The 27485-nt window shown below is 43.6% G+C and overlaps 1 protein-coding gene across 1 annotated transcript; it reads left to right on the forward strand.

Moving 5' to 3' along the window:
* On the forward strand, positions 1-27393 carry LOC142656667 (uncharacterized). Its single transcript, XM_075831593.1, has 5 exons — positions 1-234; positions 440-593; positions 709-748; positions 26847-26982; positions 27278-27393. The coding sequence occupies exons 1-5, from the start codon at positions 51-53 to the stop codon at positions 27391-27393; spliced, it is 630 nt and encodes a 209-aa protein (XP_075687708.1). The 5' UTR covers positions 1-50.
* The last annotated feature ends 92 nt before the right edge of the window (positions 27394-27485 follow it).

Raw genomic sequence — 27485 nt, forward strand, 5'->3', positions numbered from 1 at the left:
CTAGTGACAGGAGACTGTGAAGGTATCTTCCACTGTCAACATCTGCTGCCATGCCGCGTGGGATGGACGTGGAGCGCCTCCTCGTCCTGGTCCAGGGACATCCCGAAATTTGGGACACTCGCTCGGAGGCGTACCACAACCGGACGGCCAAGGAGGACGCCTGGGAGGAGGTGGCAAAGGAGCTGTTTGGCCAGGAGTGGGAGAGTGGCCGAACCCGTGACCGCAGTCGGTTGGGTGAGTACCAGGCATTTTCTGGCAAAGCATGACATCCCTTTTGAAGAACTGGGGGCCCTGTATGTGTCTTCTGCGCATTTTCACGAGAAACTTTTGTGGAGCAGGCGCATCACCGTGTACCACGTAATTGGCAGTGCAGGGCCCTTAATTTAAAGTGAGAGGTCATAGGTCTGATGGCATGATATCTGTTTTTTAACTCCAACAGTCCAAGAGATCAAAACACGGTGGCGGAGCTGCCGTGACCAATTCCGGCGTGAAATGGGTGAAAGGGGACGCAGCGGGGATGGCGCATCTCGCAAGCGACCGTATATGTATACCCAACAGCTGATGTTCTTGAAGGACATCATGGAGATGCGCACGTAAGAGTTTCTGCCATTGCATGTGTCTAATGTGTGTTCGCCCATGTCCTGTTTGCCATGGTGTTGTTGTAGGCATTGTTATATATTCTGTTCTAACGTAATTTCCTCTTTCTAGAACCACAGACAATTTGGAGGATACCGCTGAAGAGACAGAAGTGGGCGAGTCTCGGCCGGAACCTCCTGCTGCCCCTGTCCTGCCCCCTAGTCCAGAGCCGACACCCCTGGAGCCCGCCCCTGGCCAGTCCGCACGGGCCGTCGCCTCTCCGGCAGAGGTGCGCCCCGTGCGTGCCCGCACTCGCCGGGCCCGTGCTCAACAGGCCTCCGCAGCGGGGCAAGTAGATGCCAGGGTCCTGGACTATCTACGGCGAGCCGCTGATGAGGACGGGAACGACGCCTTTGGCCGAAGCATCGTTCCCCTCCTCCGTCTGGTCCCCATGGACCGTATGGGCCGTCTGCAAGCGTCGATCGTGACGTTGATCGACGCTTCCAGACCGCCCCACAATCCGCACGTGTGCTTCACGGCCATTGAACAGTGGCGCAGTACAGCCATGCCGGCCACCACGCCCCAGGTGCCGGGCCCATTCCACCCAGGCCCCCAGATGCAACGCCCGCATCCGTATATGCGCCCTATGGCTCCCCACTTCCCTGGCCCAACATACCCCGGACAACATCAGCACCACTATGCTGCCGAGGAACAACCTACACAGCTCCAGGTCCAGCATAGTGGTGCTGAAATGCAGGCCTATTCGTCCCCGGGCCACCAGTACCAACACCTTTAAGTGTGTTGGAGGCCAGAATTTTTGACGCCCCACTATTTTTGGGTGCAGGGATGCCAACTCGCCGTCCTGTTTTTGTGTTGGATCGATATTATACACCATGTTGGTGTTTTTTGTTTGATGAAACCTTTTTGGGCTTTTGCAAAACCCTGTATTAAAAACTTTAATGTTGAATGGTTATATTTCGTGTTGTTTTTCATTGATAGGCCTCCACACAATGTTTGGCCCACATTTCCTTGGCCTATACCCTCGCACACCTCTGGGATTTGGGTCCAATGCATACACACGTGATATGAGGTTTTAGTTAATCACTCGGGGTTTGATATGGTTTGCAAGAGGTGCGGACGTTTAGGTGCTGTCATGGGCCCCGAGGCAAACTATGTACACTAGCAATTGGCCTTTCCAAACTTTCGCCCACACAACATTCTATCTCCAGAAAGAAGGTTGCCAACTTTATAAAGTCCTGCTCAAACCCCGACAGATGTAAGGTCGCAGCCCGCGTCAAGACTCCTCTTGTTTTGCAAGTCCCTAACCCAACAACAACCACGAAAAAATAAAAACCCCAGCCCACATGTGACGTGTGTAGGTAAGCCGACAAACAACAGAGAACCCTTCAAAGGTCATCACGCACCCACGGTGCGGCTCCAGATCGACATTCCAAATATGCCGCCAAAGTATCCCTCATGCGAGGGCGGGATGAGAGAGATCGGCCGAGAGGAATAACCGGGACACTGAGGCTGCTGCCTGCATCTGTAAGTATATTTGCTGCATCAAAGGTAGCATCATTAATGCAGCAGAAGTTATGCAGACCGACACACAATTCTATAACACGTGTCACATTCTGCATGGACAATTGCATTGTCGTCCCAAAGACACGCCACCTGCGCGACATAATGGCAAAGCCACATTCCACACATCGACGAGCTCGGCAGAGGCGGAGATTAAGGTGCTAAACCTGCTTCTCCCAGCAAGCAGGGGTTGGGCCAGCTGGCCTATTTGTAGGCTGGCCTGGCATGAATCTCCTCTGCGTTTTTGACGCGCGTTGCAAACGCTAGTCATGCGCGCGTTTAAAACGCAACAACGCTGCGTATACGCAGGCAAAACGCAATGCCAACGCGCGCAAAACGCAGCGTTTTTTGCGCGCGCAAAACGCACACGCTCGTGTAAATGAGGCCTAATACTGCCCCCTATGTACAAGAATATAACTACTATACTACTGCTCCCTATATACAAGAATATAACTACTATAATACTACTCCTATATACAAGAATATAACTACTATAATACTGCCCCTATATACAAGAATATAACTACTATAATACTGCTCCCTATATACAAGAATGTAAATACTATAATACTGCCCCCTATGTACAAGAATATAACTACTATAATACTGCTCCTATATACAAGAATATAACCACTATAATACTGCCCCCTATATACAAGAATATAACTACTATAATACTGCTCCTATATACAAGAATAACTATAATACTGCTCCTATATACAAGAATATATCTACTATAATACTGCCCCTATATACAAGAATATAACTACTATAATACTGCCCCCTATTTACAAGAATATATCTACTATAATACTGCCCCTATATACAAGAATATAACTACTATAATACTGCCCCCTATTTACAAGAATATAACTACTATAATACTGCTCCTATATACAAGAATATATCTACTATAATACTGCTCCTATATACAAGAATATAACTACTATAATACTGCCCCTATATACAAGAATATAACTACTATAATACTGCCCCCTATATACAAGAATATACCTACTATAATACTGCTCCTATATACAAGAATAACTACTATAATACTGCTCCTATATACAAGAATATAACTATTATAATACTGCCCCCTATATACAAGAATATAACTACTATAATACTGCCCCTATATACAAGAATATAACTACTATAATACTGCTCCTATATACAAGAATATAACTACTATAATACTGCCCCCTATATACAAGAATATAACCACTATAATACTGTCCACTATATACAAGAATATAACTACTATAATACTGACCCTATATACAAGAATATAATTACTATAATACTGCTCCCTATATACAAGAATAACTACTATAATACTGCTCCTATATACAAGAATATAACTACTATAATACTGCCCCCTATATACAAGAATATAACTACTATAATACTGCCCCCTATGTACACGTATATGTTGCTTGTCCTCACTGTTGGTTCCAGTATATTCTCTTCTACATACAGTTCAGCATACATGACAATTAGTAGATTAATTCAATTTTGATCGGATCTATTTTTATGAGTCTCACAATTATCCTGTGGCTTTTGCAGTCACCCGGTGTTCAGTAGAACGTGTTGCTATGACATCACTGATGATGTCATGGATTGATTATCTTTAGCAATGCATTTGTTGCTGGGCATCTCCCATGATGCAGGTAATTTACATTGACATCATTTATTAGATGAATTGCTGCTTTTCAGAGAGGAAATTTGAAAGGATCAATTTTATGGTCATTTAATGTCTCCTATTCACTAATTAGTATTAGATCAATGTTTTTATATACATTGTGTTATATTAGTCCCATTAGTGGTCATGGTTTGTGCCTCTGTAGTCTCACTGGGGGTCTTTATCTTAATTGTGGGTGAAAAATTTGGACTGGTTTCTAGAAACATGCTGCTTGATAATCACCATCTGAAAGACTCTGGTTGCTAGGTAATATATCCCTAGTAACCGGCCTGTCAGATGTGACTCTGTTGTTCAGATGACAATACCATGCTGTGTCTACATAAGTGTCATACAGTGAACAGATAACAGTGCCATATAATACTCCAATACCATACCAGTGCTATAGGCCTCCCACACACGAGCGTGTTTGGTCCGTGATATACGGTCCGTACGTCGGCCGCATTTCCCGGTCCAAGCACACCGCAGGGAGCCGGGACATAGTTATCTATGACGCTAGGAGTCCCTGCTTCTCTACGGAACTACTGTCCCGTACTGAAAATATGATTACAGTACAGGACAGTTTTCCCGCAGCGAGGCAGTGACTCCTCCTAGCGTTATACATAACTATGATGCTAGGAGCCCGGCTCCCTGCAGTGTGTTCGGTTTCGGAAATGCGGCCGACGTACGGACCGTATATCACGGCCTTACAGAGGTCAATACTATACACTACCTAAATAATACCGCCATACAGTGCCAAATAACAATACCATCAGGGGCGTAACTAGGAAAGACTGGGCCCCATAGCAAACTTTTGACTGGGGCCCCCCCTCCCCTGGGTGTCACACATCCCCCCCCTTGTAGATAGTGCCTTTTTTACAGCCCCCCCTGTAGATAACGCCATACAGCCCCCCCTCTGTAGATAGCGCCATACATCCCCCTGTAGAGAACGCCATACAGCCCCTCCTGTAGAGAACGCCATACAGCCCCCCCTGTAGAGAACGCCATACAGCCCCCCCTGTAGAGAACGCCATACAGCCCCCCCTGTAGAGAACGCCATACAGCCCCCCCTGTAGAGAACGCCATACAGCCCCCCTGTAGAGAACGCCATACAGCCCCCCCTGTAGAGAACGCCATACAGCCCCCCCCTGTAGAGAACGCCATACAGCCCCCCCCCTGTAGGGAACGCCATACAGCTCCCCCCTGTAGGGAACGCCATACAGCTCCCCCCCCCTGTAGGGAACGCCATAGAGCCACCCCCCCCTGTAGGGAACGCCATACAGCGTCCCCCCTCCCAAAAAAATGCGACCTACAGTGTGTCCTACAAAATACATGTATCCCCTCTCCACAGGATCTCCACAGGATAGGGGATACATGTGCGATCGCTGGCAGCGATAGGGAGAACGGGGGACTGAAAGTCCCTTGAAGTTCTCCATCACAAACCTCGGTCTTCCGGCGTCTGCGCAGCTCAATAAAAATTAAAGGAGTGCTGGTCACGCATGGGCACAAGCACGACCGGCGCTCCATTAATTTCTCCGGAGCTGCCGACACAGACCCCGGAAGTCCGAGGTCTGTGATGGAGAACTTCAGGGGACTTTCAGTCCCCCGTTCTCCCTATCAATGCCAGCGATCACACATGTATCCCCTGTCCTGTGGAGATCCTGTGGAGAGGGGATACATGTCCTGTGGAGAGGGGATACATGTCCTGTGGAGAGGGGATACATGTCCTGTGGAGAGGGGATACATGTCCTGTGGAGAGGGGATACATGTCCTGTGGAGAGGGGATACGTGTCCTGTGGAGAGGGGGGGGGGATACATGTCTTTTGCTCTATTTTGCGTCTTCAGGACCAGACACCGTTTAGCCATTTTTAGCACGTGTTAGTTAAATGGCTATAACTTTTTTATTTGTTGAGCTATCGACGTGATTTTTGCGACGTTTTTTCCGTAGACCATGCAGGTTTCATTTTTTATCGTTTTTATACACACCTTTTTTGCTATTTTAGAATTTTTATTCATAAAGTTTGAAAATAATAGTAAAAAAATAAGCTTTTTTACATTTCAGCTATTTTTTTTTTGGTAATATAGTTTTACCCTAAAATAGACCTTTTATTTGTGATCGTCATTGTCTACCGTAAATTTGTATATATTACATGTCTATATTAGGGTAATTGGGTCAGCGCTAGCGTTACAACAATGATTGGCGGGGGGAACGTTTTTTTTTTGGGGGGTGGGTATTTTATGTGTATTTATTATTTAAAATTTTTTTGCACTTTACTTTATTATTTTTTTATTACTATGGTCTGTCCCCCAAAGGTCAAAGAAGACCTTTGGGGAACTTTATATATATTTTTTCTTTCTTTTACACCATGTTTTTCCCCTGTACAGGGGAAATCAGCCCTCTCATAGTGACGATTGTCACTAATAGGGCTGTGCTGGGTCTAGTAAGACCCAGCAGTAGCCTGCCACTAACGGCACCCGGCGATCATGTGACCAGTCACATGATCACCGGGAGGAATAGAGACAGCGCCGCTGCTGCTGTCTCTATTCCTGTACACAGCGCGCATTCAGCGCTGTGTACAAGTGATCAGAGAAGACAGAAGCAGCGAAAGCTGCTCCTATCTTCTCCTCAGGGTCCCCGGCAGTCACTGACAGCCGGAGACCCGACATTCAGCTGCCCGATCGCGCGGGCAGCAAGTTAAAACCCGAGCCGTAGAAAGTCTATGGCTCGGGTTTTAAGGACCCGTCCCTGACAGCTGGCCGTAAAAATACAGCCAGCGGTCGGGAACCAGTTAATGGCAGAGCGGGGAGATACCTCCCTGCTCTGCCGTAGTGTTCAGTGGCGTCCCGCTGTAGCAGCCATAGCGGCTGCTAGCGGAGCCTCCGGCCATGGTGGGGGCCCGTGCCGGCGGGCGGCACGGGCCCCCTCATGCCGCGGGCCCCGTAGCAGCCGCTACTGCTGCTACGGCGGTAGTTACGCCACTGAATACCATTCAGTACCTACATAATAGTGCCATAAAGTGAACAGATAATAGTGCCATATAATACTCAAATACCATACCAGTGCTATACAGAGGTCAATACTGATATACACTACCTAAATAATACCGCCATACGGTGCCAAATAACAATACCATTCAGTACCTACATAATAGTGCCATAAAGTGAACAGATAACAGTGCCATATAATACTCAAATATAATATAATAATAATAATAATCTTTATTTATATAGCGCCAACATATTACGCAGCACTTTACAATTTAGAGGGAACATGAAACAAACAATATCAGACATTACATAGTGACAAAGCTAATTTACAATTCAAACCTGGGGAGTGAGGACCCTGCTCGCAAGAGCTTACAATCTATGAGGACATAAGGGAGACACAAAGTGTAACAGTGTTTGTTCTGTACAATGGTCCGGCCATTTTTATACACATGCGGTGGTAACATAAAGCTGCATGAGCCGGTCACCAGCCAGTATCCGTGTATGACGGACATGAAGAGAAGGAGTGTGAGGGAATCTTATTCTGATGACTAATCTAAATGGAGGGCCATGGAAAGGAGTCAGATTAGGGAATGTTATAGGTCTGTCTAAATAGATGTGTTTTCAGGGCACGTTTAAAACTGTGGATATTGGGAATTAATCTGATTGTCTGGGGTAGCGCATTCCAGAGGACGGGTGCAGCACGAGAGAAATCCTGGAGACGGTAGTGGGAGGTTCGGATTATGGAGGATTTTAATCTAAGGTCGTTGGCAGAACGTAGAGCCCGAGTAGGGTGGTAGACAGAGATGAGGGAGGAGATGTAAGGAGGTGCAGCACTGCGGAAAGCTTTGTGGGTGAGAGTAATAAGTTTGAATTTTATACCAGTGCTATACAGAGGTCAATACTGATATACACTACCTAAATAATACTGCCATACGGTGCCAAATAACAATACCATCCTGTGGATAGGGGATAATTGTCAGGATTTTGGGACAACCCTTTGAAGAAGGGTTTAATTCTGCAAATTTCTAAGATCTCTATTTACAATCACTGAATGAAAACATTTTATAGACCTAGCACTTATCATAGCCGAGTTTGTTACAACTGTATCCAGTCTTGACAATCCTTTGTGAGCTAAAGGGAAAAAAACTGCCTTAAATTTCACTGCAAATCTGTTGCAAATATGAAGAAATGTGAGAAGTATGAGTATTAGGACTTTTTTTTCAGCCTCGGATGTAATTTAAAAAAAAAAATCTATTTACTGACAGCCAGCAGAGATCTTGCAAATGGTTTGGAATTGTAACACACAGTATGTTAGAAAGTTGCAGAACTGCTTTTATACAATGTTGTTGGAGTTTTTTTTTCACACGACTACATAAACATCTTTGCTCTGTAACAACCAATAGATTGCAAGCTCTTGAGAACATTTACGGTTTAAAACTTAAGCTCGGCGCCTGACCACAGTTAGCAGTGGTGGTAACCTTGATCCTTTCTTGAATAAAACACCAGCTCCTTGACGTTAATGTAACCAGCCCCATCCTTGTGTCTCATTGGATGCTGTTAACTCTTCGCATGCCATGGCGGTTGTCACCTGTCTGACACATGTGAACATCATTATAAATATACAGTAACCGGTCACAAGTTCTATTAGATAAAGAGCACAACAATCACCATTAGGTATTTCAATTCCCTTAAGCGGTGGCGCACAAGGTCACGGTGATATACCAAACCTTTGTTGACTGGTAGGAAAGATTACAACTTAAAGGAGGCCTCTTCATCCATCCGGGACGGGTGGGGGTGAATCTGCCTTGTCGATAACTGGGCAGCCATTTTTAATTTCTTAGGTTACTTTGAAATGTTGAATTTTTATTAAGAAAATATATATTAGAAAATGGCTTAAATCGAAATTCCCCAAAATATAGATCTGTAATATAATAAGAGATCAAGGTCGTGCCCTCTACAGGCCACACAAGGGGGCGAAGCTTAGATAAAGGAGAAGGAGCTTACCTTGTCTGGTCTTAAGAAAAAGCAATTTAGGAAAGTTTCTGCTGCTGCAAGCTGCCTCCCAGCAATAAGATCAAGCCCCGCCCACTGATTTGATTGTTTCACCTGCACTAGCACTGGAGCGGGAAGTAATATAGAGGTCTCCAGGTACAGATATAGATATGTTTCTTTTCGTTTCTTCACTTTTTGTAATAATAAAGTCCCATTCATACGGTCATATTACGGCTCAATATGGACCCTTAAAAGGTAATTCCTGTCCTAAGCATTCATGGCATGGCTTGCGCACGGCCATCAATCAATTGAAGGTATGGAGACTGCCAGGAATTGGAAAACAGGGTCACCGGCAGGGGCCTTAGCTAAAGGCTCATGGGCCCTGGTGCAAGAATTCAGCTTGGGCCCCCCTACCTCTCCCCAACAGCACCCAACCCCTGTCCGCGCCTATGCCCCGCCACCTTGCCCAACAGCCCCCATACCTGCCTCCACAGTATAGTGCCCCCACAATATAATGCTCCCCATAGATGCCCCCCACACAGTATAAAGCCCCCATAGCTGCCCCACACAGTATAATGCTCCCTATAGTATCCCCCAATAGCTGCCCCCACAGTATAGCTGTTCCTACAGTATAATGCCCCCCATAGCTGCCCCACACAGTATAATGCCCCCCATACAGTATAATTCTTCCCATACAGTATAATGTCCCCATATAGTAAAATGCTCCCGTAGCGGCCACCATATCAGCCCCCTCCCACACCCAGTATAATGCCCCCGTATGTCCTAAGAGAAAAATAATAACATAATTACTTACCTATCCCCGTTCCCACGATGAGTCTGGTAGATCCTTCTCCTCCTCCGTGCTGTGCTATGAGTGACTCGGTGCAGACAGGAGCGATGGCGTCACAACATCTGCCGAGCCGCTCACGGCACAGTGAATGCTGGAGCAAGACGCCGTCAGCTCTTTGCTCCAGCATTAAATTGAACTGTATCTGCGTCCTAAGGACGCAGATACAGTTGGAACCGGGACCAACGCGGTCAGCGCTGCGTGGCTACGTAGCTAAGCCACTGGTCACCAGAACCCTATTCTCTGATTGGTCAAGGTCCTCTGTGGATATGTCTTAAATACTTAAGACAAGAAAACCCCTTTAATGTGGTACCTATGGAAGTCTATGGGACCCTGCTGGACCTCTCTATACAGAGGTGGTTTTTCTCTGTTGAATCGCGTATAATATGACACCATGTTCCTCCGGTTGCTGTATTTTGTTGGTACTATATATAATTTCATGTCTCTATATTAGGAAATTGCTTGAGGAGGTCAAAGTCTACAGGGTGCAGACAGTATACAGCTATGATATAACCGCCGTGATGCTGGAAGATGAACTGTCATTCAATTATTTTTCCTTTGAGGATGAAACATTTCTTGAGAAAGAAATGAGTTTTTGGGCAATTTCCTGGACTTCCAACTTGGGTTCTACTTGTATTATATCATCCAATTTACAGCAAACAATAGATCTGGTCCAATCACTAATAGAGAAGTGATGGTTGTTTTACACTTTTAGTGCCTAGAAAAGTATCCCCCCCCCCCCCCTCTTTGGACTTTTTTATATTTTTCTGTGAAACAAGATTGAATTTTAAAGTTAACAAAATATCTATCAAAAAGATTGTCCAGGATTAAATAAAAATATCTGCCCCCCCCCCCGAAACAGCAACTCACTTGTCCATGGACCAGGAAAGGCTCTAGGATTGAAATCTAGGGAGGTAGGCGGGTGGAAAAAAGTGGCGCACAACGCATGCCGCAGCGAATTCCTCTTTATTTGGTCATGTTTCTCTCCGCTTCCACCCCACCATCAGCACAAGAAGGAAAATAAAAGTGGAACATAGAAACACCGAATCACATGGTCAACGGCGGGCTGGTCCCTGACTTTTTCAATCAGGGACAACAGTACGCTACCACTATACAAGCACCGATATAACCAGGAATACCGCCATACAGTGACAGTGTCTTCCGACCCCAGACCAGACCCCAAATTTAATTCAGACCCCACTATATTCTTAACCTCCTGGCAGCGTCAGGACCCAGTGCGATGGCTCCCGGAGCAGAAGAGGAGCCCATGAGCGGGGTAGGTAAGGATTATTTTGATCCATTATCTGTTGGATAAATCTTATAGATTTCAGCCAATTAAACAAATCGGCACAGTAGTATTGGGGCATAATTACCCCCATTGCTCCACCCTAAATCCGCCCCCACCATCGGTAGTGTCTGGTATTGCAGCTCAGCCACCCCTTGAAATGATCAGCATTCAATGAAATTTGAACCATTTAAGTGTGTTTTATCTGAGGGCAGCATAGGATAGAGGGGGAGATGATGAACTTGGAAATATATACTTTACATATATATATTGCATGAGTGTGTATAGAGGAAGATCTGTCAATCACTCTGTGTGGGCGGGGGAAGCAGGACTCACAGGCTTTCTCTATGAGTGTGTATAGAGGGAGAGCCGTCAATTACTGTGAGTGGGCGGGGGAATCAGGACTCACAGGCTTTCTCTATGAGTGTGTATAGAGGGAGAGCCGTCAATTACTGTGAGTGGGCGGGGGAATCAGGACTCACAGGCTTTCTCTTTAAATCTGTGTCAATCACTCTGTGGGTGTGTGTGTATAGAGGGAGAGCCGTCAATCACTCTGTACGGGGTGGGGAATCAGGACTCACAGTCTTTCTCTATGGGTGTGTATATAGGAAGAGCTGTCAATCACTCTGTGTGACTGTGGGAATCAGGACTCACAGGCTTTCTCTATGAGTGTGCATAGAGGGAGAGCTGTCAATCACTGTGTGTGGGCGGGTAAAACAGGACTCACAGGCTTTCTGTGTGATCTGTATAGAGCGAGAGCTGTCAATCACTGTGTGTGGGCGGGGGAAACAGGACTCACAGGCTTTCTGTGTGAAGTGTATAGAGGGAGAGCTGTCAATTACTCTGTGTGGGAAAGTAGGAAGCAGGACTCACAGGCTTTCTGTATGAGTGTGTATATAGGACAGGCCGCAGCGGAAATCCGAAATCCATATCAGACTTTTCTTTCTTGGTTTGTATAGCTTTTTAGTTAACTTAGTGCAAATATTGCAGAAAACAACGATGCGAAAAATAGAATATATTGCGGTGTGGAATTTACATGCTCAGTCTGCTGCAGAGAAGCAGCGGATTTACACTGCAGATCTACTCAAGTACCCAGACAATTTTGTTCTAGAATTTTCTAAAACTATTAACCTCCCATGTGAGATTTTATGGTGAATTAGTAATAAAGACTCGGCACTTGTAAAATAATGTCCACCAGAGAAATAATCGCTGTACTTTTCAGTTATAATTGAGCAGTTATGGCTTTGCCTGGAACACTACATTTCTTAAATTACCCCTTAAGTCTAATTGGACAAACAGTTTGTGTAAGGCGCGGGTACAAATTGACCTATCATTCACAGATCGAGCCTCGCTGTAATCACATTTGTCTCAACGTGTTGCGAGCGGCTGGCGTGAATAACCTCGCTCCACCGTCTCCTTCCTGCCTCATTACCCGCTGAAGTCTGTGAATGGCGCAGACCGAGACCTCGCTCAAGTGCGGCTCTACCTCCAGTGTAGATGAAGGCGGCTCGCTCATCGGAACGGGGGTTTGTCATGGAAATACATGATAAGCGGCGCAAGCGGCTGCTTCCTGCCATTATAGGTCACCTACGAGAAATTATATATCAATTATCAATGATGTCTACTCCTCCCAGGGAAGACTGCAAACTTCAATCTTTCTTATTCATAAGCTCCTATATATACAAGATATAGGCAAGTATGTGTGCTCAGGGGTGGACCCATTTAAAAAATTTGAATAAAACCCCAACATTCGGGACGGCCCACTCTTAGTTGCTCCACCCACCTATCAATCCTTGAAGGAGTGGGTGACCTGATCTTTTGGCCGTTCTCCATTGGGATTGTCTAAAGGGGGAACATGGTACCGAATTTAACAGCCAATAGAAAAAGGAGATAGTGCCAGCCTGAGCTTCCTCCTTATCAGGAGCCCCATGAGCAGCTGTATAGGCTGCTGTGTACCCCCTGGAAGTGCCCTTTTTTGTAAAATTCTGATCAGCATGGTGTAGGGCAGGGGTCAGCAACCTTTGGTACTCCAGCTGTTGCAAAACTGCAATTCCCAGCATGCCCTGGCAGCTTTTTCCTGGAATAATAAAGCCCTTGGCTGTCTGGGCATGATGGGAGTTGTAGTTCCACAACAGCTGGAGCGCCGAAGGTTGTTGATCCCTGGTGTAGGGCATTGTTATCTTGTGGCATCATGCAGCCAGGATAACCCATCGGTTGATTTAGGTATTTCCAGCTTTGAAATTGCAATCTGGCTGGGGCCATGAGACAGGCCACAACCACCAGGTTGGCCAAATCCACAAGGCGCCCACCACCAGGCAACCATTGTTGTTGGTGAGTGGAGTTGATATCCTGCCCTATCGTTCAGAGTAAGAGTGACCCAGCACCAGAAGATAAGCCCATTTTGCTTCCGGATAGAGGACCTTCTCTTCTCTAATTTCATGCTCAGGGCTTCGCGCGGTGGCATCCCTATTTTGCAATCCGAATATTTTTTTTTTGCATGGAATGGAAAAGTGTCCACACCATGTCAATTGCAGACTGGGACCCACCACTAGGTTGCATTGGCCCACCACACGGCCCCCGTCATCTCTTGCATGTTGTTTTCTGTCCTATTGGGACAACCCTGTTAATCCATCCGGTTGCTCATAGTTGCCCAGTCCAGACGTAATACCCAACGTTACTATTTCCTTTAAATAAATATTGGCAAAAAAATGATTAGGTGTGAGGTGAAGCTGCACGTTATGCCGATCGTGTTCATGACTTCAACTCTTTATCAGATTTCTTTGCGTGTAACTTATGTATATGATGTAAAAATAACACAGAACGATTCAGGTTTTAGATGTTCTGTTCCTGCTGCGTGATGACTTGTAAGCCATAGCTGTCTCCTAGCTACAAGCAACACACACTGGATTATCATGTCACTGCCTCATCCGCCAGTGTTCGCAAGCTGCTGCGCGATCTGATGTAAAACATTATTGTAAACATAAATATTACATCAAGGCAACATGTTTGCGAGTAAGCAAAGCGCAAAAAGTGTTAGTGTATGGTCTATGAGCACCATTTTATAGTTCACTTATAGAATTAATCTACATTATATTACTTATCTCATACTGATCCCGAGTTACATCTTGTATTATGCTCCAGAGCTGCACTCACTATTCTGCTGGTAGAGTCACTGTGTACATACATTATATTACTTATCCTGTACTGATCCTGAGTTACATCCTGTATTATACTCCAGAGCTGCACTCACTATTCTGCTGGTGGAGTCACTGTGTACATACATTACATTACTTATCCTGTACTGATCCTGAGTTACATCCTGTATTATACTCCAGAGCTGCACTCACTATTCTGCTGGTGGAGTCACTGTGTACATACATTACATTACTTATCCTGTACTGATCCTGAGTTACATCCTGTATTATACTCCAGAGCTGCGCTCACTATTCTGCTGGTGGAGTCACTGTGTACATACATTACATTACTTGCGCTGTATAGATCTTGAGTTACAGCCAGTATGATATACCTGAGCTACACTCACTATTTTGCAGGCTTCAGAGCTGACATCTCCCATCATTCCCTGCCTGTTGACTGTCTGTACAGAGCTTTCTCTGGTGATTTGTATTCTAGAAAATTGTATCTGTACACCAAGCCCAGTAAAGTCATCTGATGTAGAAATAACGAACTTCCCTCTTGATTATTGGTGCTCATCTAAACTGACTTCCATTATAAACCCCAAATGTACATATGGATATTATAGAGGGGTACCCTACTCTGGACCCCCTATGATCCAGAGCAGAGAGACGCGCGCAAAAAGTTGCATTCCCTCTAGCATACACGGGCCATCTATGTTTTACATAGGCTGCCATTCCAGCAATGTATGGCCAGACAGAGCTGCACCTGGCGATAAAAGCTGATCATGAGGCCGGCTTCTATTTACAAAAAAAAAAAAAGGACACTTACCATGACGCCGCGTCCCTCCGACGTCTTCACATCATGACGCTCTGCAGCCCTGGGGTGACGTTACATCCCATGTGACCGCTACAGCCTGTGATTCGCTGCAGCTGTCACATAGGATGAAATGTCATGCCAGGATGCCGACCTGGAGGAAGAAACACAGACTTCTGGGTAAGTATAGGATTTTTTTTCTCTGAGTCGTGTTTTTTGTGGCGGAATTGCAGTGATTCTGCCGCAAAAAAAACGCAACATCTGTTATTTGTTGCGGGTTTTACCTCTCATTGAATTCAATGGGGAAAACCCGTAACAAATTGTGCAAATACAATTGACATACTGCAGATTAAAATACTGCATCGCAGATCAATTTCTGAGTGTTTTTTTCGGCTCAGCATTTACGCAGCGTGTGGATGAGATTTGTTCAAAGATCATACACTCTGCTGCTACTGTATTATGCTGTGGATGTTCCGTTGCGGAAAATCTGCCGTATTTAGGCTACGTGTGAACTAACCCTAATAGCTATGCGGTTGTATAGTGAGAACTTTACAGCAGCAACTTCTCGAGTCTCATCTCTTCACCCACCTCGTCACTGTATCACAGGACTAGCATGTCAGGTAAATGAAGTGGAAAGTCAGTTATACGCCTCTAATGGGCTTAGATTGCTGCATTAAGCAGATGTTTCTCCAAAGCTAACACACGGGGAGCGCTGAATACATGTGACATAAGTTTAATGTGATTCCTCTTATGGACGCCATATGTGAAAAACGTACTGATGCAATAGGTAAAAAAGTTACCTCAAGTGATGGCCGAATGCTATACTCCCCCCCCCCCCCCCCAAAAAAAATATTTAGATTTAAAGGATTCTACATACTCTATTTAACCTTTTAGTGTATAATGTGGCTTTCTGAGTTTAGGTTGCCTGGCAACCACTCGACTTCCTGTTTGGGTGACCACCATTTGAGCACATGAAGGTATATGTACAGAAATGGTCACAGGAAGTTCTATCTGCTGCAAGAGATTCCTTCTCTATTCCACAGTCTTGTTTTAGGACCTCTCAAGAAAACTGTACAAAAACATCGAAACTTTAACATCAGGACTGATATAAGGAATGTACGTATAATAATTGTCACGGTCTGTGGGTATGTGGACAGCAGGTTGCACCAGACGTGGCGGACGACAGCAGGTGCAGTAGGATGCGCCAGAAGTGGCGGATGACAGCAAGAGCAGCAGGACACGACAATCACTAACAGGCTCAGAAACAATAACACAGCATGGGATACAGTAAACAGGCAGCAGGGCACGGGAACAATGGTAACAGGGCAAACACTAAGGGACCATTTGCAAAGACTAACATGGGAATACTAACAACGCTCAGGCAATGAGCAAAGGGGCAGGGCCCTTCTTATAGTCCAGGATGATCATGGGCTAATTGATGATTATTCCTTTAAGGCCGGGCACGAGCGTGCTCGCGCACCCTACATGACACAGCGGACCGGAGAGGAAGTGAGCGCTGGCGTCTTCTAGGGAGGAGATGCGCACCAGCGCTCACAGTCTATGGCTGTGGCCGCCGGGGGGTGAGTAATCCCGACGGTCCGCGGCCATGGACGCTACAATAATGAGTACTAGTGTAATGATAGGGGTAGGGAAACGGACAAGTGAGCCCTAATCTACCCGCCACTCTGTCCCTGCCTACTTGCAACGACCCGCCCTAGGCGACGGGGTACAACTGGGCGGCGGTCCCTACACTCAGTAAGTGCACGAGACAAACATACAAGGGAATATAAAGCAAAGGGAAAGGGGCAGTTGCCCACGGCAACACCGTGAGCAACAGAGTGGTGAACGAGCCAAGTCAAACCAGGAGAGCACGAGGTACCGAACGCAGAGCAGAAGAGTAGTCAGAAAGCCAGGGTCAGTAGGGAGCAGGATCAAATAGTAGGAGCTGTAGCTGGGCCAGGAAACCACACGGAAAGAATCACAAGCAAGGAGGAACAGGAAAGGCAGGTATAAATAGACAGAGGGCGGGAGCTAGCTGAGTCTGGCCAGGCTGCGATAGGCTCTCCCACTCCTAAGCCTGCCAGCCTGAGTGGTGGAAGCTGGAGTCAGTCTCAGAGAGATAGACTCAGGTGAAGACTGATTACCTATGGAAGTTAACCCCGAAGCTGTGCCTGGCAGATCCTTTACAACTAGTGTCTATTTGGTAGGTCTAAAGGGTGTGTTATGGGTCTGAACATCGCATGATCTGCATAGAGTAGTATCATTTTCAACAGTCCATATTACAGCCCATGAAAAGTATAAATGAAACCTTAAAGGGGTTTTCCGATATATATTTTTTAAACATTAATTTCTATATCGCACTTCTATATAATATGCTCTTATACTTACCATTGAAATGTTGCTTTTGTTCTCCACGCTGCCTGTTCGTCACATGACCTCCGACGTCACGTTTTGAGCATTCTCCACTGACGTGTCGTATACCTATCACATGGTTTCGGACCAGAGAGACCTCGTAGGGTATACGACACATTGATGACGTCTCGTTTCTGGGGCGGCTATGTGTTTTTTTGCCCGCACATCTAATCTAGCTATTGACTGTTAACCCTCTGATTGGATGCAGCGGTCGCATGCTACGCGAATGTAAACAACCACCGGGAGTGCTGACGGAGCCTCAGCACTGGATCGCCGGGGGCAAGGATAGGTAAGTATTGCTTTTTTAGTTTATTTATTTAATATCCAGGCCCCAATAAAAAAAATTGACATCTCGGAAAACCCCTTTAGTGTTAATAGGATCCTAATATATTATTTCCCCCTCAGGGCTGTAATCGTTGTTGGTATCCTGTCTGATACATGCAGTGTAAGGACAGAGAGTTCTCTAGCGCATTCTTCCTGCCCGTAGTAAAGCTATATAGGGAACAAATATATGCCTGGGGAAATATGCTAAATACGTGTGATTTATTAACTATAGCCGTTATATAAAAAAAATCCTGGAAAGTAAACAGAACATTTAGGAAACAGTAGGAACTTGTTATAAAGATTTCCCATCTTGATAAATAGCTTTCATTAGTCAGTTAGAATTTACAGCTGATCTCAGGGTGTCCTGCTGCTGGTACCCCCAACAATCAGCTGTGATTTGTTGAGGAAGCTGGGGGAAGTTGGGAAAGTGTTTAATTTCCCTGCAGTGCCTCTACAGGTAAAATGAAGCATTACACAGTGTCCATTGAAATCAATAGGCTGTCCATGTAGTAGATGGACGTGCTGGGTCCTCCAGAACTCTTTGTAGCCATCCTTCATTCTGGCTTATTAATGGGGGGACCTGAATGAGAGACCCCCCTCTGTTAACTTAGATTTCCTAGTAGAATATTTGGAAATAGCCTTTCTAAACCAGAGAGCTGCTTTAAATGGATTTGGTCAGTGTTGCCAGTGTCATGGAAGTCTGTTGTTCTGACCATGGAAATGTAGATTATTTATTATGGTTGCCATATTATTATTATTTTTTTAAAACTTTGATTTTGTTTCGATTTATTTCAAATGACTGGTAAAAAAAAACCTTCAGATTATCACATTATGTAACTCTTTCAACAGTCCCGTTTTTCGTTGGACTATCCCAGAGAATATGTATAAAAGCTTTCCGTTTGCATTACCATTGATTTCAATGGTAATGCTTCCGTTGCTAATGGTTTCCGTTTGTCTCCGTTCCGTAAAGTTTTCCATTTTTCCAGCATAATCAATAGCGTCGACTACGCTATTGATTCCGCCAAGAAACGGAAACCTTACAGAACGGAGACAAACGGAAACCATTAGCAACGGAAGCATTACCATTGAAATCAATGGTAATGCAACCGGAAATCTATGGTTTCCGTTCATGGATTCCATTGACGGAAACGTCTGAAGGAACCCACGAATAGAACCCCGATGCAGATGTGAACGAAGCCATAACAATACAATATGGTACAATATGTCAAAACTTTAGTTAGGTAATATGAGATTTTTTGGTTTTCAGCTGCTATTTTCTTAATCCTTCACTTTCAGTGTAGAGAAAAAAAGAGAACAAAAATGGGTGGAGTCTGACACATTAGATGTGTCATAGAAATAGTGGCCAATAGCTGCTACAATGTAGAAACCATACTGTGACAGGGAATGAAAATCCTACAGATCTCTCTCCTAGCCAGTCAGCTGCTTTCTGTAACACTTATGGCCGCGGACAGTCGGGATTAATCACCCCCTGATGGATCTCCTCCTCAGGAGACGCCAGCGCTCATTTCCGCTTCACTCTGCTGTGTCCTGTAGGGTGCGCGTGCACGCTCATGCCCTGTCTTAAAGGGCCAGCACGCACACCTGAATTATATGCCAAATTAGCCCATGATCACCCTGGACTATAAGAAGGGCCCTGCCCCTTCCTTCATTGCCTGAGTGTTGTTGTGTTACCTATGTTAGTCTTTGCAAATGGTTCCTTAGTGTTTTCCAGTTCCCAGTGTTCCCGTTCCTGCTACCTGTATCCTGTATCCTGTGCTACCTTGTTCCTGGGCCGTTAAGAGTTGGAGTCATGTTGTGCTGCATACTACGCCTTCCGTGTTACACTGCGCCTGGTGCCAAGGTCCCATCCGAGCCTAACCATCGCTACTGTCTGAAGTTACCACAGATATCCTTATCCCAACTATAGACTTTGACTTGGTATCCTGTTGGCTAGCTGCTATCACGCTACGGTGGTACGGCCCAGTGGGTCCACGCACCCATCGTGGCACTTTCACTCTGGGCCGGATTAAGGTCTGTGGAGGCAACTGGGCAAAAAAGTCTTTCTACAGGGCATAATGCCCTGTATACCAAGCCATAGGTCCCCTTTAAAAAAAAGTGCATATCCAGCAGTGCAATAAGACAGATGTTGATCACAAGCTAATAAAAATAATAAAAACTAAATAAAGGACACTCATTTATTCCACATGACCACGTAAGGAAAAGTAAATAGAAGATTACATCACGATGTTTATCAAGCAATCTGCGATTTACATAGTCGGGATATCTCAGCAGCTGCACTTAGTGTAGACCGAGTCAGACAGATGATCTGCCCCAGGCAGCTAGTGGTGTCTGTCCATGTAAAAATACTCACTTCTTTTCAGATTTTAAATTTTTTTTATTTTGTTTTCCTTTTTGTTTCCAGTCTTGAAAGCAAATTTGTCATTTTGTCCTTGTACCCTCTCATAAGCTTATCAGGTTTTTATTTGCTCAAAGTAGGGGTGAAGTGATCATAAAGGAGTTGGGCACAGGTGGACTGGGCCACAAGAATACAAGAGGATCCTCTGATTGGCTCAGGTTTCGACACACAATCCTGAAGGGGATGGGTAGGGTTGGAGTGGATCACCAGAGCACAAGGATCTTCAGATGGTCCCAGGTTCTGACACATTAATAAGCCTCAGAGGTCCAGCAGAAAACAACCCCTTTTGAGGTTTGAAGTTGGAACCCACTAATTGCTGCTCGGGACAATTCCTATGGGATCATTCACAAATAACTTACTAGAATTTATTAATAAGATTAGCAGGAGGTCCTCAGAATAATTTCCTCTGGTGGGGACACGGTACCTGAGTCCCATATTCGGGTTGGGGCAGCCTGCCTGGAACTGTAGTTTAAGCATCGGCACTAAGAAAGTAGAAATTGATGGTGCTAGAGAAATATGGGCAGTGAAATAACAGGGAGAATAGGTAGATCCATAAGATATGCGAAAAATCATTGGAAGTGTGCCTGGGAGTGCCTGGGAGTAGCTTTTTGATGGAGCCTTTTCAAAAAGGATCTGTCATGGAAGAACAACGAGGAGCTCCTGCTTCCGGTGCCATGTGTAAACAATTATGGATCTTTTGGCTTCAAGTATACCTAGGTCAGTCTTAGAAGGTGTTAGTAATTTGACCCAGTTCACTGGTCTCCAGACCTGTTGGTCCAAATAACTGTCTCGTTAAATAAGTCAAGTGTTAGATAGTTGTGCCAAGTGTGGAGAGAGTGGACAGTTTGTCATTGCATACCCAATGTCAAAAGGTCTCCAGAAAGGGCCAATATCCAAGGTAGGTGCAAGATCCTACTTTTCAGAGGAGAACATACTTTCTTCCCATGGTTCTTCTGTGACAGTTACCCTTTTACAGCAGTGGTGAACATCTAAACAACCTCATATTGAAGGTCCATTTAGGGCTTCTTAACCCAATAGGCAGGGTATCCCACTAAAACACCCAACCCCTTAGAAACATGTCCACATGGGGTTGAAATGATAGCTTTCAAAAAGTGATAAACTCTAGCAGCAAGTCATCCGCAAGTGAATTGTCCTTTGCTTAACCTTACGGGCCTTGTTGGGTTTGGACTCATTTTTATGTCAGAACCTGGATCACTGAAGGATTCTATAGTGGAAAAACGTGGCCCTTCCTAAAAGAACTAGCCGTATTGATGTTCTATCTCACCCTAAAATGAGCTGAAGTATCTCCTCAACCAACGTAATTTCAGCTCTTGTAATGAACCTTGTTCAAAGAGAAGACGCAGAGAGTGCACTATTCTAGACTTGGAGCCACTGACGAGAAGAAAAAATTTCCAGTCCCCCACCCACACAAACACATTTATATGCGTTTTCCATAGTGACCAACAATCGCCCAGTGACGTCTCTGGAGAAAGTGGGTTATTAATATGATCTTTTACGCTAGTACTGACCACTCTGCCTGACATCTGACCGATACTTACCAATATATACTCAGTGTCTAACTGTCTACAAGTTGTTTCCATGGAAAAAAAATATGCTTTTTGTAAGATTTATTTTGTTTTTTTAATACCATAAGAACCTGCATGAATCATCTTCTGATGTTGTGCTCAGTACACTTGCAATAATTCCAATTCCGAAAGAGAACATTGGACTTATAGCAAAAAATAAAAAAAAAGTTCCCTCTCATTGGCAATGCCACCATCCCCTCCTCGCCATTGTGAGACAGGAACTCTTAGCACTTGTTGTATTACAAATTACCTTTCAAGTAACTTAGTGCTACTACCCCCCTCCCTTGTTTGGTAATGTTGTGGTACCAGTGAAGAAGAGGAGCCTTGCAAAAGAGGGCAGTATGATCCTAATGAAGGGGCAACCCAGGACTGGCACCATGTGGGCCCTTGGGTGGCCGTCTCACAGTGGGCCACCAGTCTATCCCAGCCTTTCTTTGACAAGTGTAGCGCATATTTACCCAGATTTCCAGCCTGGGGAAACCTCTATACTATATGTACAACCTTACTGATTTTAATGAGTTAGCGTAAATACTGCAGACTCTAGCTGTTGTGAAACTAAAAATTGCAAAAGATTTATAAACCAACACTGGAAAATATATGATCCCCAACCCACTTGTATGACCGAAGACTTTAGCTCTAAAACTAAACCTGTTACACCATTTTTTATAATGTAGCATTATAATAGTTATATTCTTGTATATAGGGGGCAGTATTATAGTAGTTATATTCTTGTATATAGGGGGCAGTATTATAGTAGTTATATTCTTGTATATAGGGGGCAGTATTATAGTAGTTATATTCTTGTATATAGGGGGCAGTATTATAGTAGCTATATTCTTGTATTTAGGGGGCAGTATTATAGTAGTTATATTCTTGTACATAGGGGGCAGTATTATAGTAGTTATATTCTTGTATATAGGGAGCAGTATTATAGTAGTTATATTCTTGTATATAGGGGGTAGTATTATAGTAGTTATATTCTTGTATATAGGGGGCAGTATTATAATAGTTATATTCTTGTATATAGGGGGCAGTATTATAGTAGTTATATTCTTGTATATAGGGGGCAGTATTATAGTAGTTATATTCTTGTATATAGGGGGCAGTATTATAGTAGTTATATTCTTGTATATAGGGGGCAGTATTATAGTAGCTATATTCTTGTATTTAGGGGGCAGTATTATAGTAGTTATATTCTTGTACATAGGGGGCAGTATTATAGTAGTTATATTCTTGTATATAGGGAGCAGTATTATAGTAGTTATATTCTTGTATATAGGGGGTAGTATTATAGTAGTTATATTCTTGTATTTAGGGGGCAGTATTATAGTAGTTATATTCTTGTACATAGGGGGCAGTATTATAGTAGTTATATTCTTGTATATAGGGAGCAGTATTATAGTAGTTATATTCTTGTATATAGGTGGCAGTATTATAGTAGTTATATTCTTGTATATAGGGGGCAGTATTATAATAGTTATATTCTTGTATATAGGGGGCAGTATTATAGTAGTTATATTCTTGTATATAGGAGCAGTATTATAGTAGTTATATTCTTGTATATAGGGGCAGTATTATAGTAGTTATATTCTTATATATAGGGGGCAGTATTATAGTAGTTATATTCTTGTATATAGGAGCAGTATTATAGTAGATATATTCTTGTATTTAGGGGCAGTATTATAGTAGTTATATTCTTGTATATAGGAGCAGTATTATAGTAGTTATATTCTTGTATATAGGGGCAGTACTATAGTAGTTATATTCTTGTATATAGGGGGCAGTATTATAGTAGTTATATTCTTGTATATAGGAGCGGTATTATAGTAGTTATATTCTTGTATATAGGGGCAGTATTATAGTAGTTATATTCTTATATATAGGGAGCAGTATTATCGTAGTTATATTCTTGTATATAGGAGCAGTATTATAGTAGTTATATTCTTGTATATAGGAGCAGTATTATAGTAGTTATATTCTTGTATATAGGGGCAGTATTATAGTAGTTATATTCTTATATATAGGGTGCAGTATTATAGTAGTTATATTCTTGTATATAGAGGCAGTATTATAGTAGTTATATTCTTGTACATCGGGGGCAGTATTATAGTAGTTATATCCTTATATATAGGGGGCAGTATTATAGTAGTTATATTCTTGTATATAGGAGCAGTATTATAGTAGTTATATTCTTGTATATAGGAGCAGTATTATAGTAGTTATATTCTTGTATATAGGAGCAGTATTATAGTAGTTATATTCTTGTATATAGGGGGCAGTATTATAGTAGTTATATTCTTGTATATAGGGGCAGTATTATAGTAGTTATATTCTTGTATATAACAGGCAGTATTATAGTAGTTATATTCTTGTACATAGGGGGCAGTATTATAGTAGTTATATTCTTGTATATAGGAGCAGTATTATAGTAGTTATATTCTTGTACATAGGGGGCAGTATTATAGTAGTTATATTCTTGTATATAGGGGCAGTATTATAGTAGTTATATTCTTGTACATAGGGGGCAGTATTATAGTAGATATAGTCTTGAAATTGTACAACCACTTTTATGAGCCTGAAAACGGCTTAAATTAGTTTTCATTTCCCTTTCCCTACTTCTCTTGGCCATTCATACAAATGGTATTACTTGGCATAGGGCAGCACAGAACATAGTTTCTCCTATAGTAAAATCGGTGCCCAATGTTCCAGCATGATGATTCGCAGTAAAATTGAGTACTGCATTAGGTCTTCACTATGTAACTGAATTGGTTTCTGTATGATTGATGTTAAAATATATTAAGTTTGAAATTGCTCTCTAACTTTTGCAGTGACACAAGAAATGGCTTATTTATGACATATCGGCGCTGCCTTCTCAGGATGGATATTACAATTTCTTATGAGCGCGATAACAATTTTCGTAGAAATCCATTAGAAATAAGTGTTCGGATCTGAGACTGGTGCACCTTGTAATACACTAGAGGCAGCGTTTGAGCTCTTCATATCTGTCTCATTATCCAGCCTCATGTTAAAGTCAAGGCCAACTTACATTATCTAGTAGTATTTGTATGGTGTGATGAAATGTATAATATCTAGTATATAGAGATAAGGAAAATCAGAAAAGAAATCTTATGCCCAGAGACAATAGCAAGAGGTTATAGGGACAATAAACTTGGAATGAATGAGAAAAAAATAGGAAGTAGACACCTGGATATCAATGCGAAAGACTTAAAGGCCATGTCCACTTTAGCAGATATTTATTTATTTTCATTGTCCCAATGCACCTAAAATGACAAATGAAGCAACTTTGCAATTGGCCATGATTAAAAATGTCCTATTATTTTGTGTATACAGCTGCTATGCAGACCTATGTGTCTCCATGGTAACAGACAACAAACAAATCCTGTATAGTCAGATCCTGCAGTTGCACTTCTTTTTATCTGTACCTCACTTCTTGCTTATCTACCGAATGCACATTGCATAAAGTCGGGGACAGATGGAGGGAAGTGTAACTGCAGGATCAGACTACACAAGGTTTTTTGTCATCTGTTACCATGGTAATACATTGGTCTTCATAGGAGCTGTAGAAACAATGCAATTTGAAATTTGTTATTAAGACCTATTGCAAAATTGTTAATTTTTCATTTTATATGCATTGGGACTATGAAAACAATTTGGTTTCGAAGGTGGTCATGCTATCCTTCCCCACAAATGTTTAAAATAATACCATAAAACACAGGCACAAGATTTTTCAAAACGGTGAGTCTACAGTCCCTAATATTATATGTACCATACCAAACAGACATCTTGAGGAGCCTGGCCCAAATAGGGACACCTCACCCTACTCCTCACCAAGCGGGTCAGCTACTGGACGAACAGCCAGCATTCATAGTGAATTAATACCCTATGAGGACCTGCTGTACGGCCATGCCATTGTCCACTAGGAGTTGGCCAGTCTCCCTCTTACTACACATGGCCCAATAAAAAACCCTGCTTATCTCCTCATTTCGCCTTTTGTCTACAATACACCTATGCCCCCAGCTACCTTCCCCTGCGCCATCTTTACCCCAAGCCTGACTAAAGCCTCCTCAGTACAACCAAACAAATTGCCCTTAGGGGTAGGCGTTTTGCATTGCCGCCCCTTATGGCTCCTTGCCCCGAGTCCCAAGGGGCCAACACTCCTTCTAAAGAAAAAATCTTGTCGAAATCTGGCCCTGAGACCAAGAATGTATACCCTTCTCTCCCCCTCAATATTTGGCTGAAGAACGCATAAGGGGGACATGCAATGGCATACATAGTATATGGTCTGCCCATGCAGGAGCCATTGTAGAGATTTAACCCAGCTCTGGTTGTTCCCATCCCCTTTGCTACTAGGTGGTGAGAACCTGTGCAGGACCCCCCTCTCCTGAGGAACTGCATTGTTAGCAAACAAGAGGTTGAGGAATTGGCCCAAGGGTCAAGGAAAGGGTGTAGAAATGGAAATAAACACCGGCACCATAATAAGGGGCCCATTGCGATCTTCGTTATGAAGCCCCCTCTCTTCTCTGGACGCTCCTGCAGATAATGCTTAGATATAGGATAAAGAGGACGAAGCTTTTCTGGTCTCCATTGCAGATAAAGAAAAGGGGGAAGGTTTCTGCTACTGCAAGCTGCTTCCCAGCAACTCAAAAAATCTGCCTCTTGAACTTATTATCTCACATGCACTGGAACGGGAGGGGAAATAAGATGATAAGATGGATCACAATGTTTCTCATGTTAACAGTCATAGGAACACAATTCCTAGAACTGTTTCTTAAAAAAAACAACAACAATAATAACAGATCAACATAAATAGAGATAGTGGCCAAAGCAATGTTTTAAGGGCACATCTAATAGGTAATAATGCAGTTAGCGTGACAATTATTTGGGGTTTTAGATTAATTGGACCTGTAAGGGCACAGGGTCAACTGATGGTCATGACAACTGATAATCATTCTGGATTCTACTGTCTGGGCCATAGACCAGGATCATTCCCATTAAAGAGTAAACAATCATATATATCCATTCCTGATCGCAGGTCTCACTTTACAGCACATGCTGCATTACAATGAATGAGGAGGCTTTGCTCCCTTTGCTTATTATGGGTTGTTCCAGGTAACTCACTATTAATAGACAGTCCATGACTTTATTTATTTTGTGGCTAATTTATGGTTTTATTCGTTGATCCTGGACAGCTGCACATGGGCTTAGGATTAGGACACCTGAAACAGACTGCTTTCCATAAACATGCCAAGTGCGGCCTCCGGCACATGTCCACGGACACAAAACTCCCAGTCATTCACCCCGTCCTGAGAAGACACAAGGGGCCAGGTGAGTGTGGCATTCTTCCATAGTGATTGTATACACACGGGCCCTGTTAGAGGAAAAACTGCTGAAAAAAAAATCGCGTACAGTGGATCAGCAAGGGGACGCACCGAGGTCCGTAAACACCATAGTCCAGGGTGCCCACAGGCCTGGCTGGCGTCAGGACCACGTGTGCTGAGCCCTAAAGAGAAGAGAAGCCAGGAGCAAGAAGAGATGAGTCAATTCCATCATCTCATTTGGGGTCTGGACCTGAGTCGGATTTTGGGGTCTGCGGTCAGATTTATGTTCATTTTCTCATCAGGTATTGTACAGTATTCTCATGCAGGAAAATCAAATTCTCCCAGAACTGATTGCCGCCTGAAAATCTTCTCTTGCAACATTGTTAAAGTGGCTGTTCCAAAATTAAACATCTCTTAGGACACATCAACACCATATGTATGGGAGACTGACTGAAGGAGTTCCAGCTGCTGGGACCCTCACCATCCAAAAAACAAACCATCAAAGGAAAA

Source organism: Rhinoderma darwinii, chromosome 6 (genome assembly GCF_050947455.1).
Source record: "Rhinoderma darwinii isolate aRhiDar2 chromosome 6, aRhiDar2.hap1, whole genome shotgun sequence".
Taxonomy (NCBI): Eukaryota; Metazoa; Chordata; class Amphibia; order Anura; family Rhinodermatidae; genus Rhinoderma; species Rhinoderma darwinii.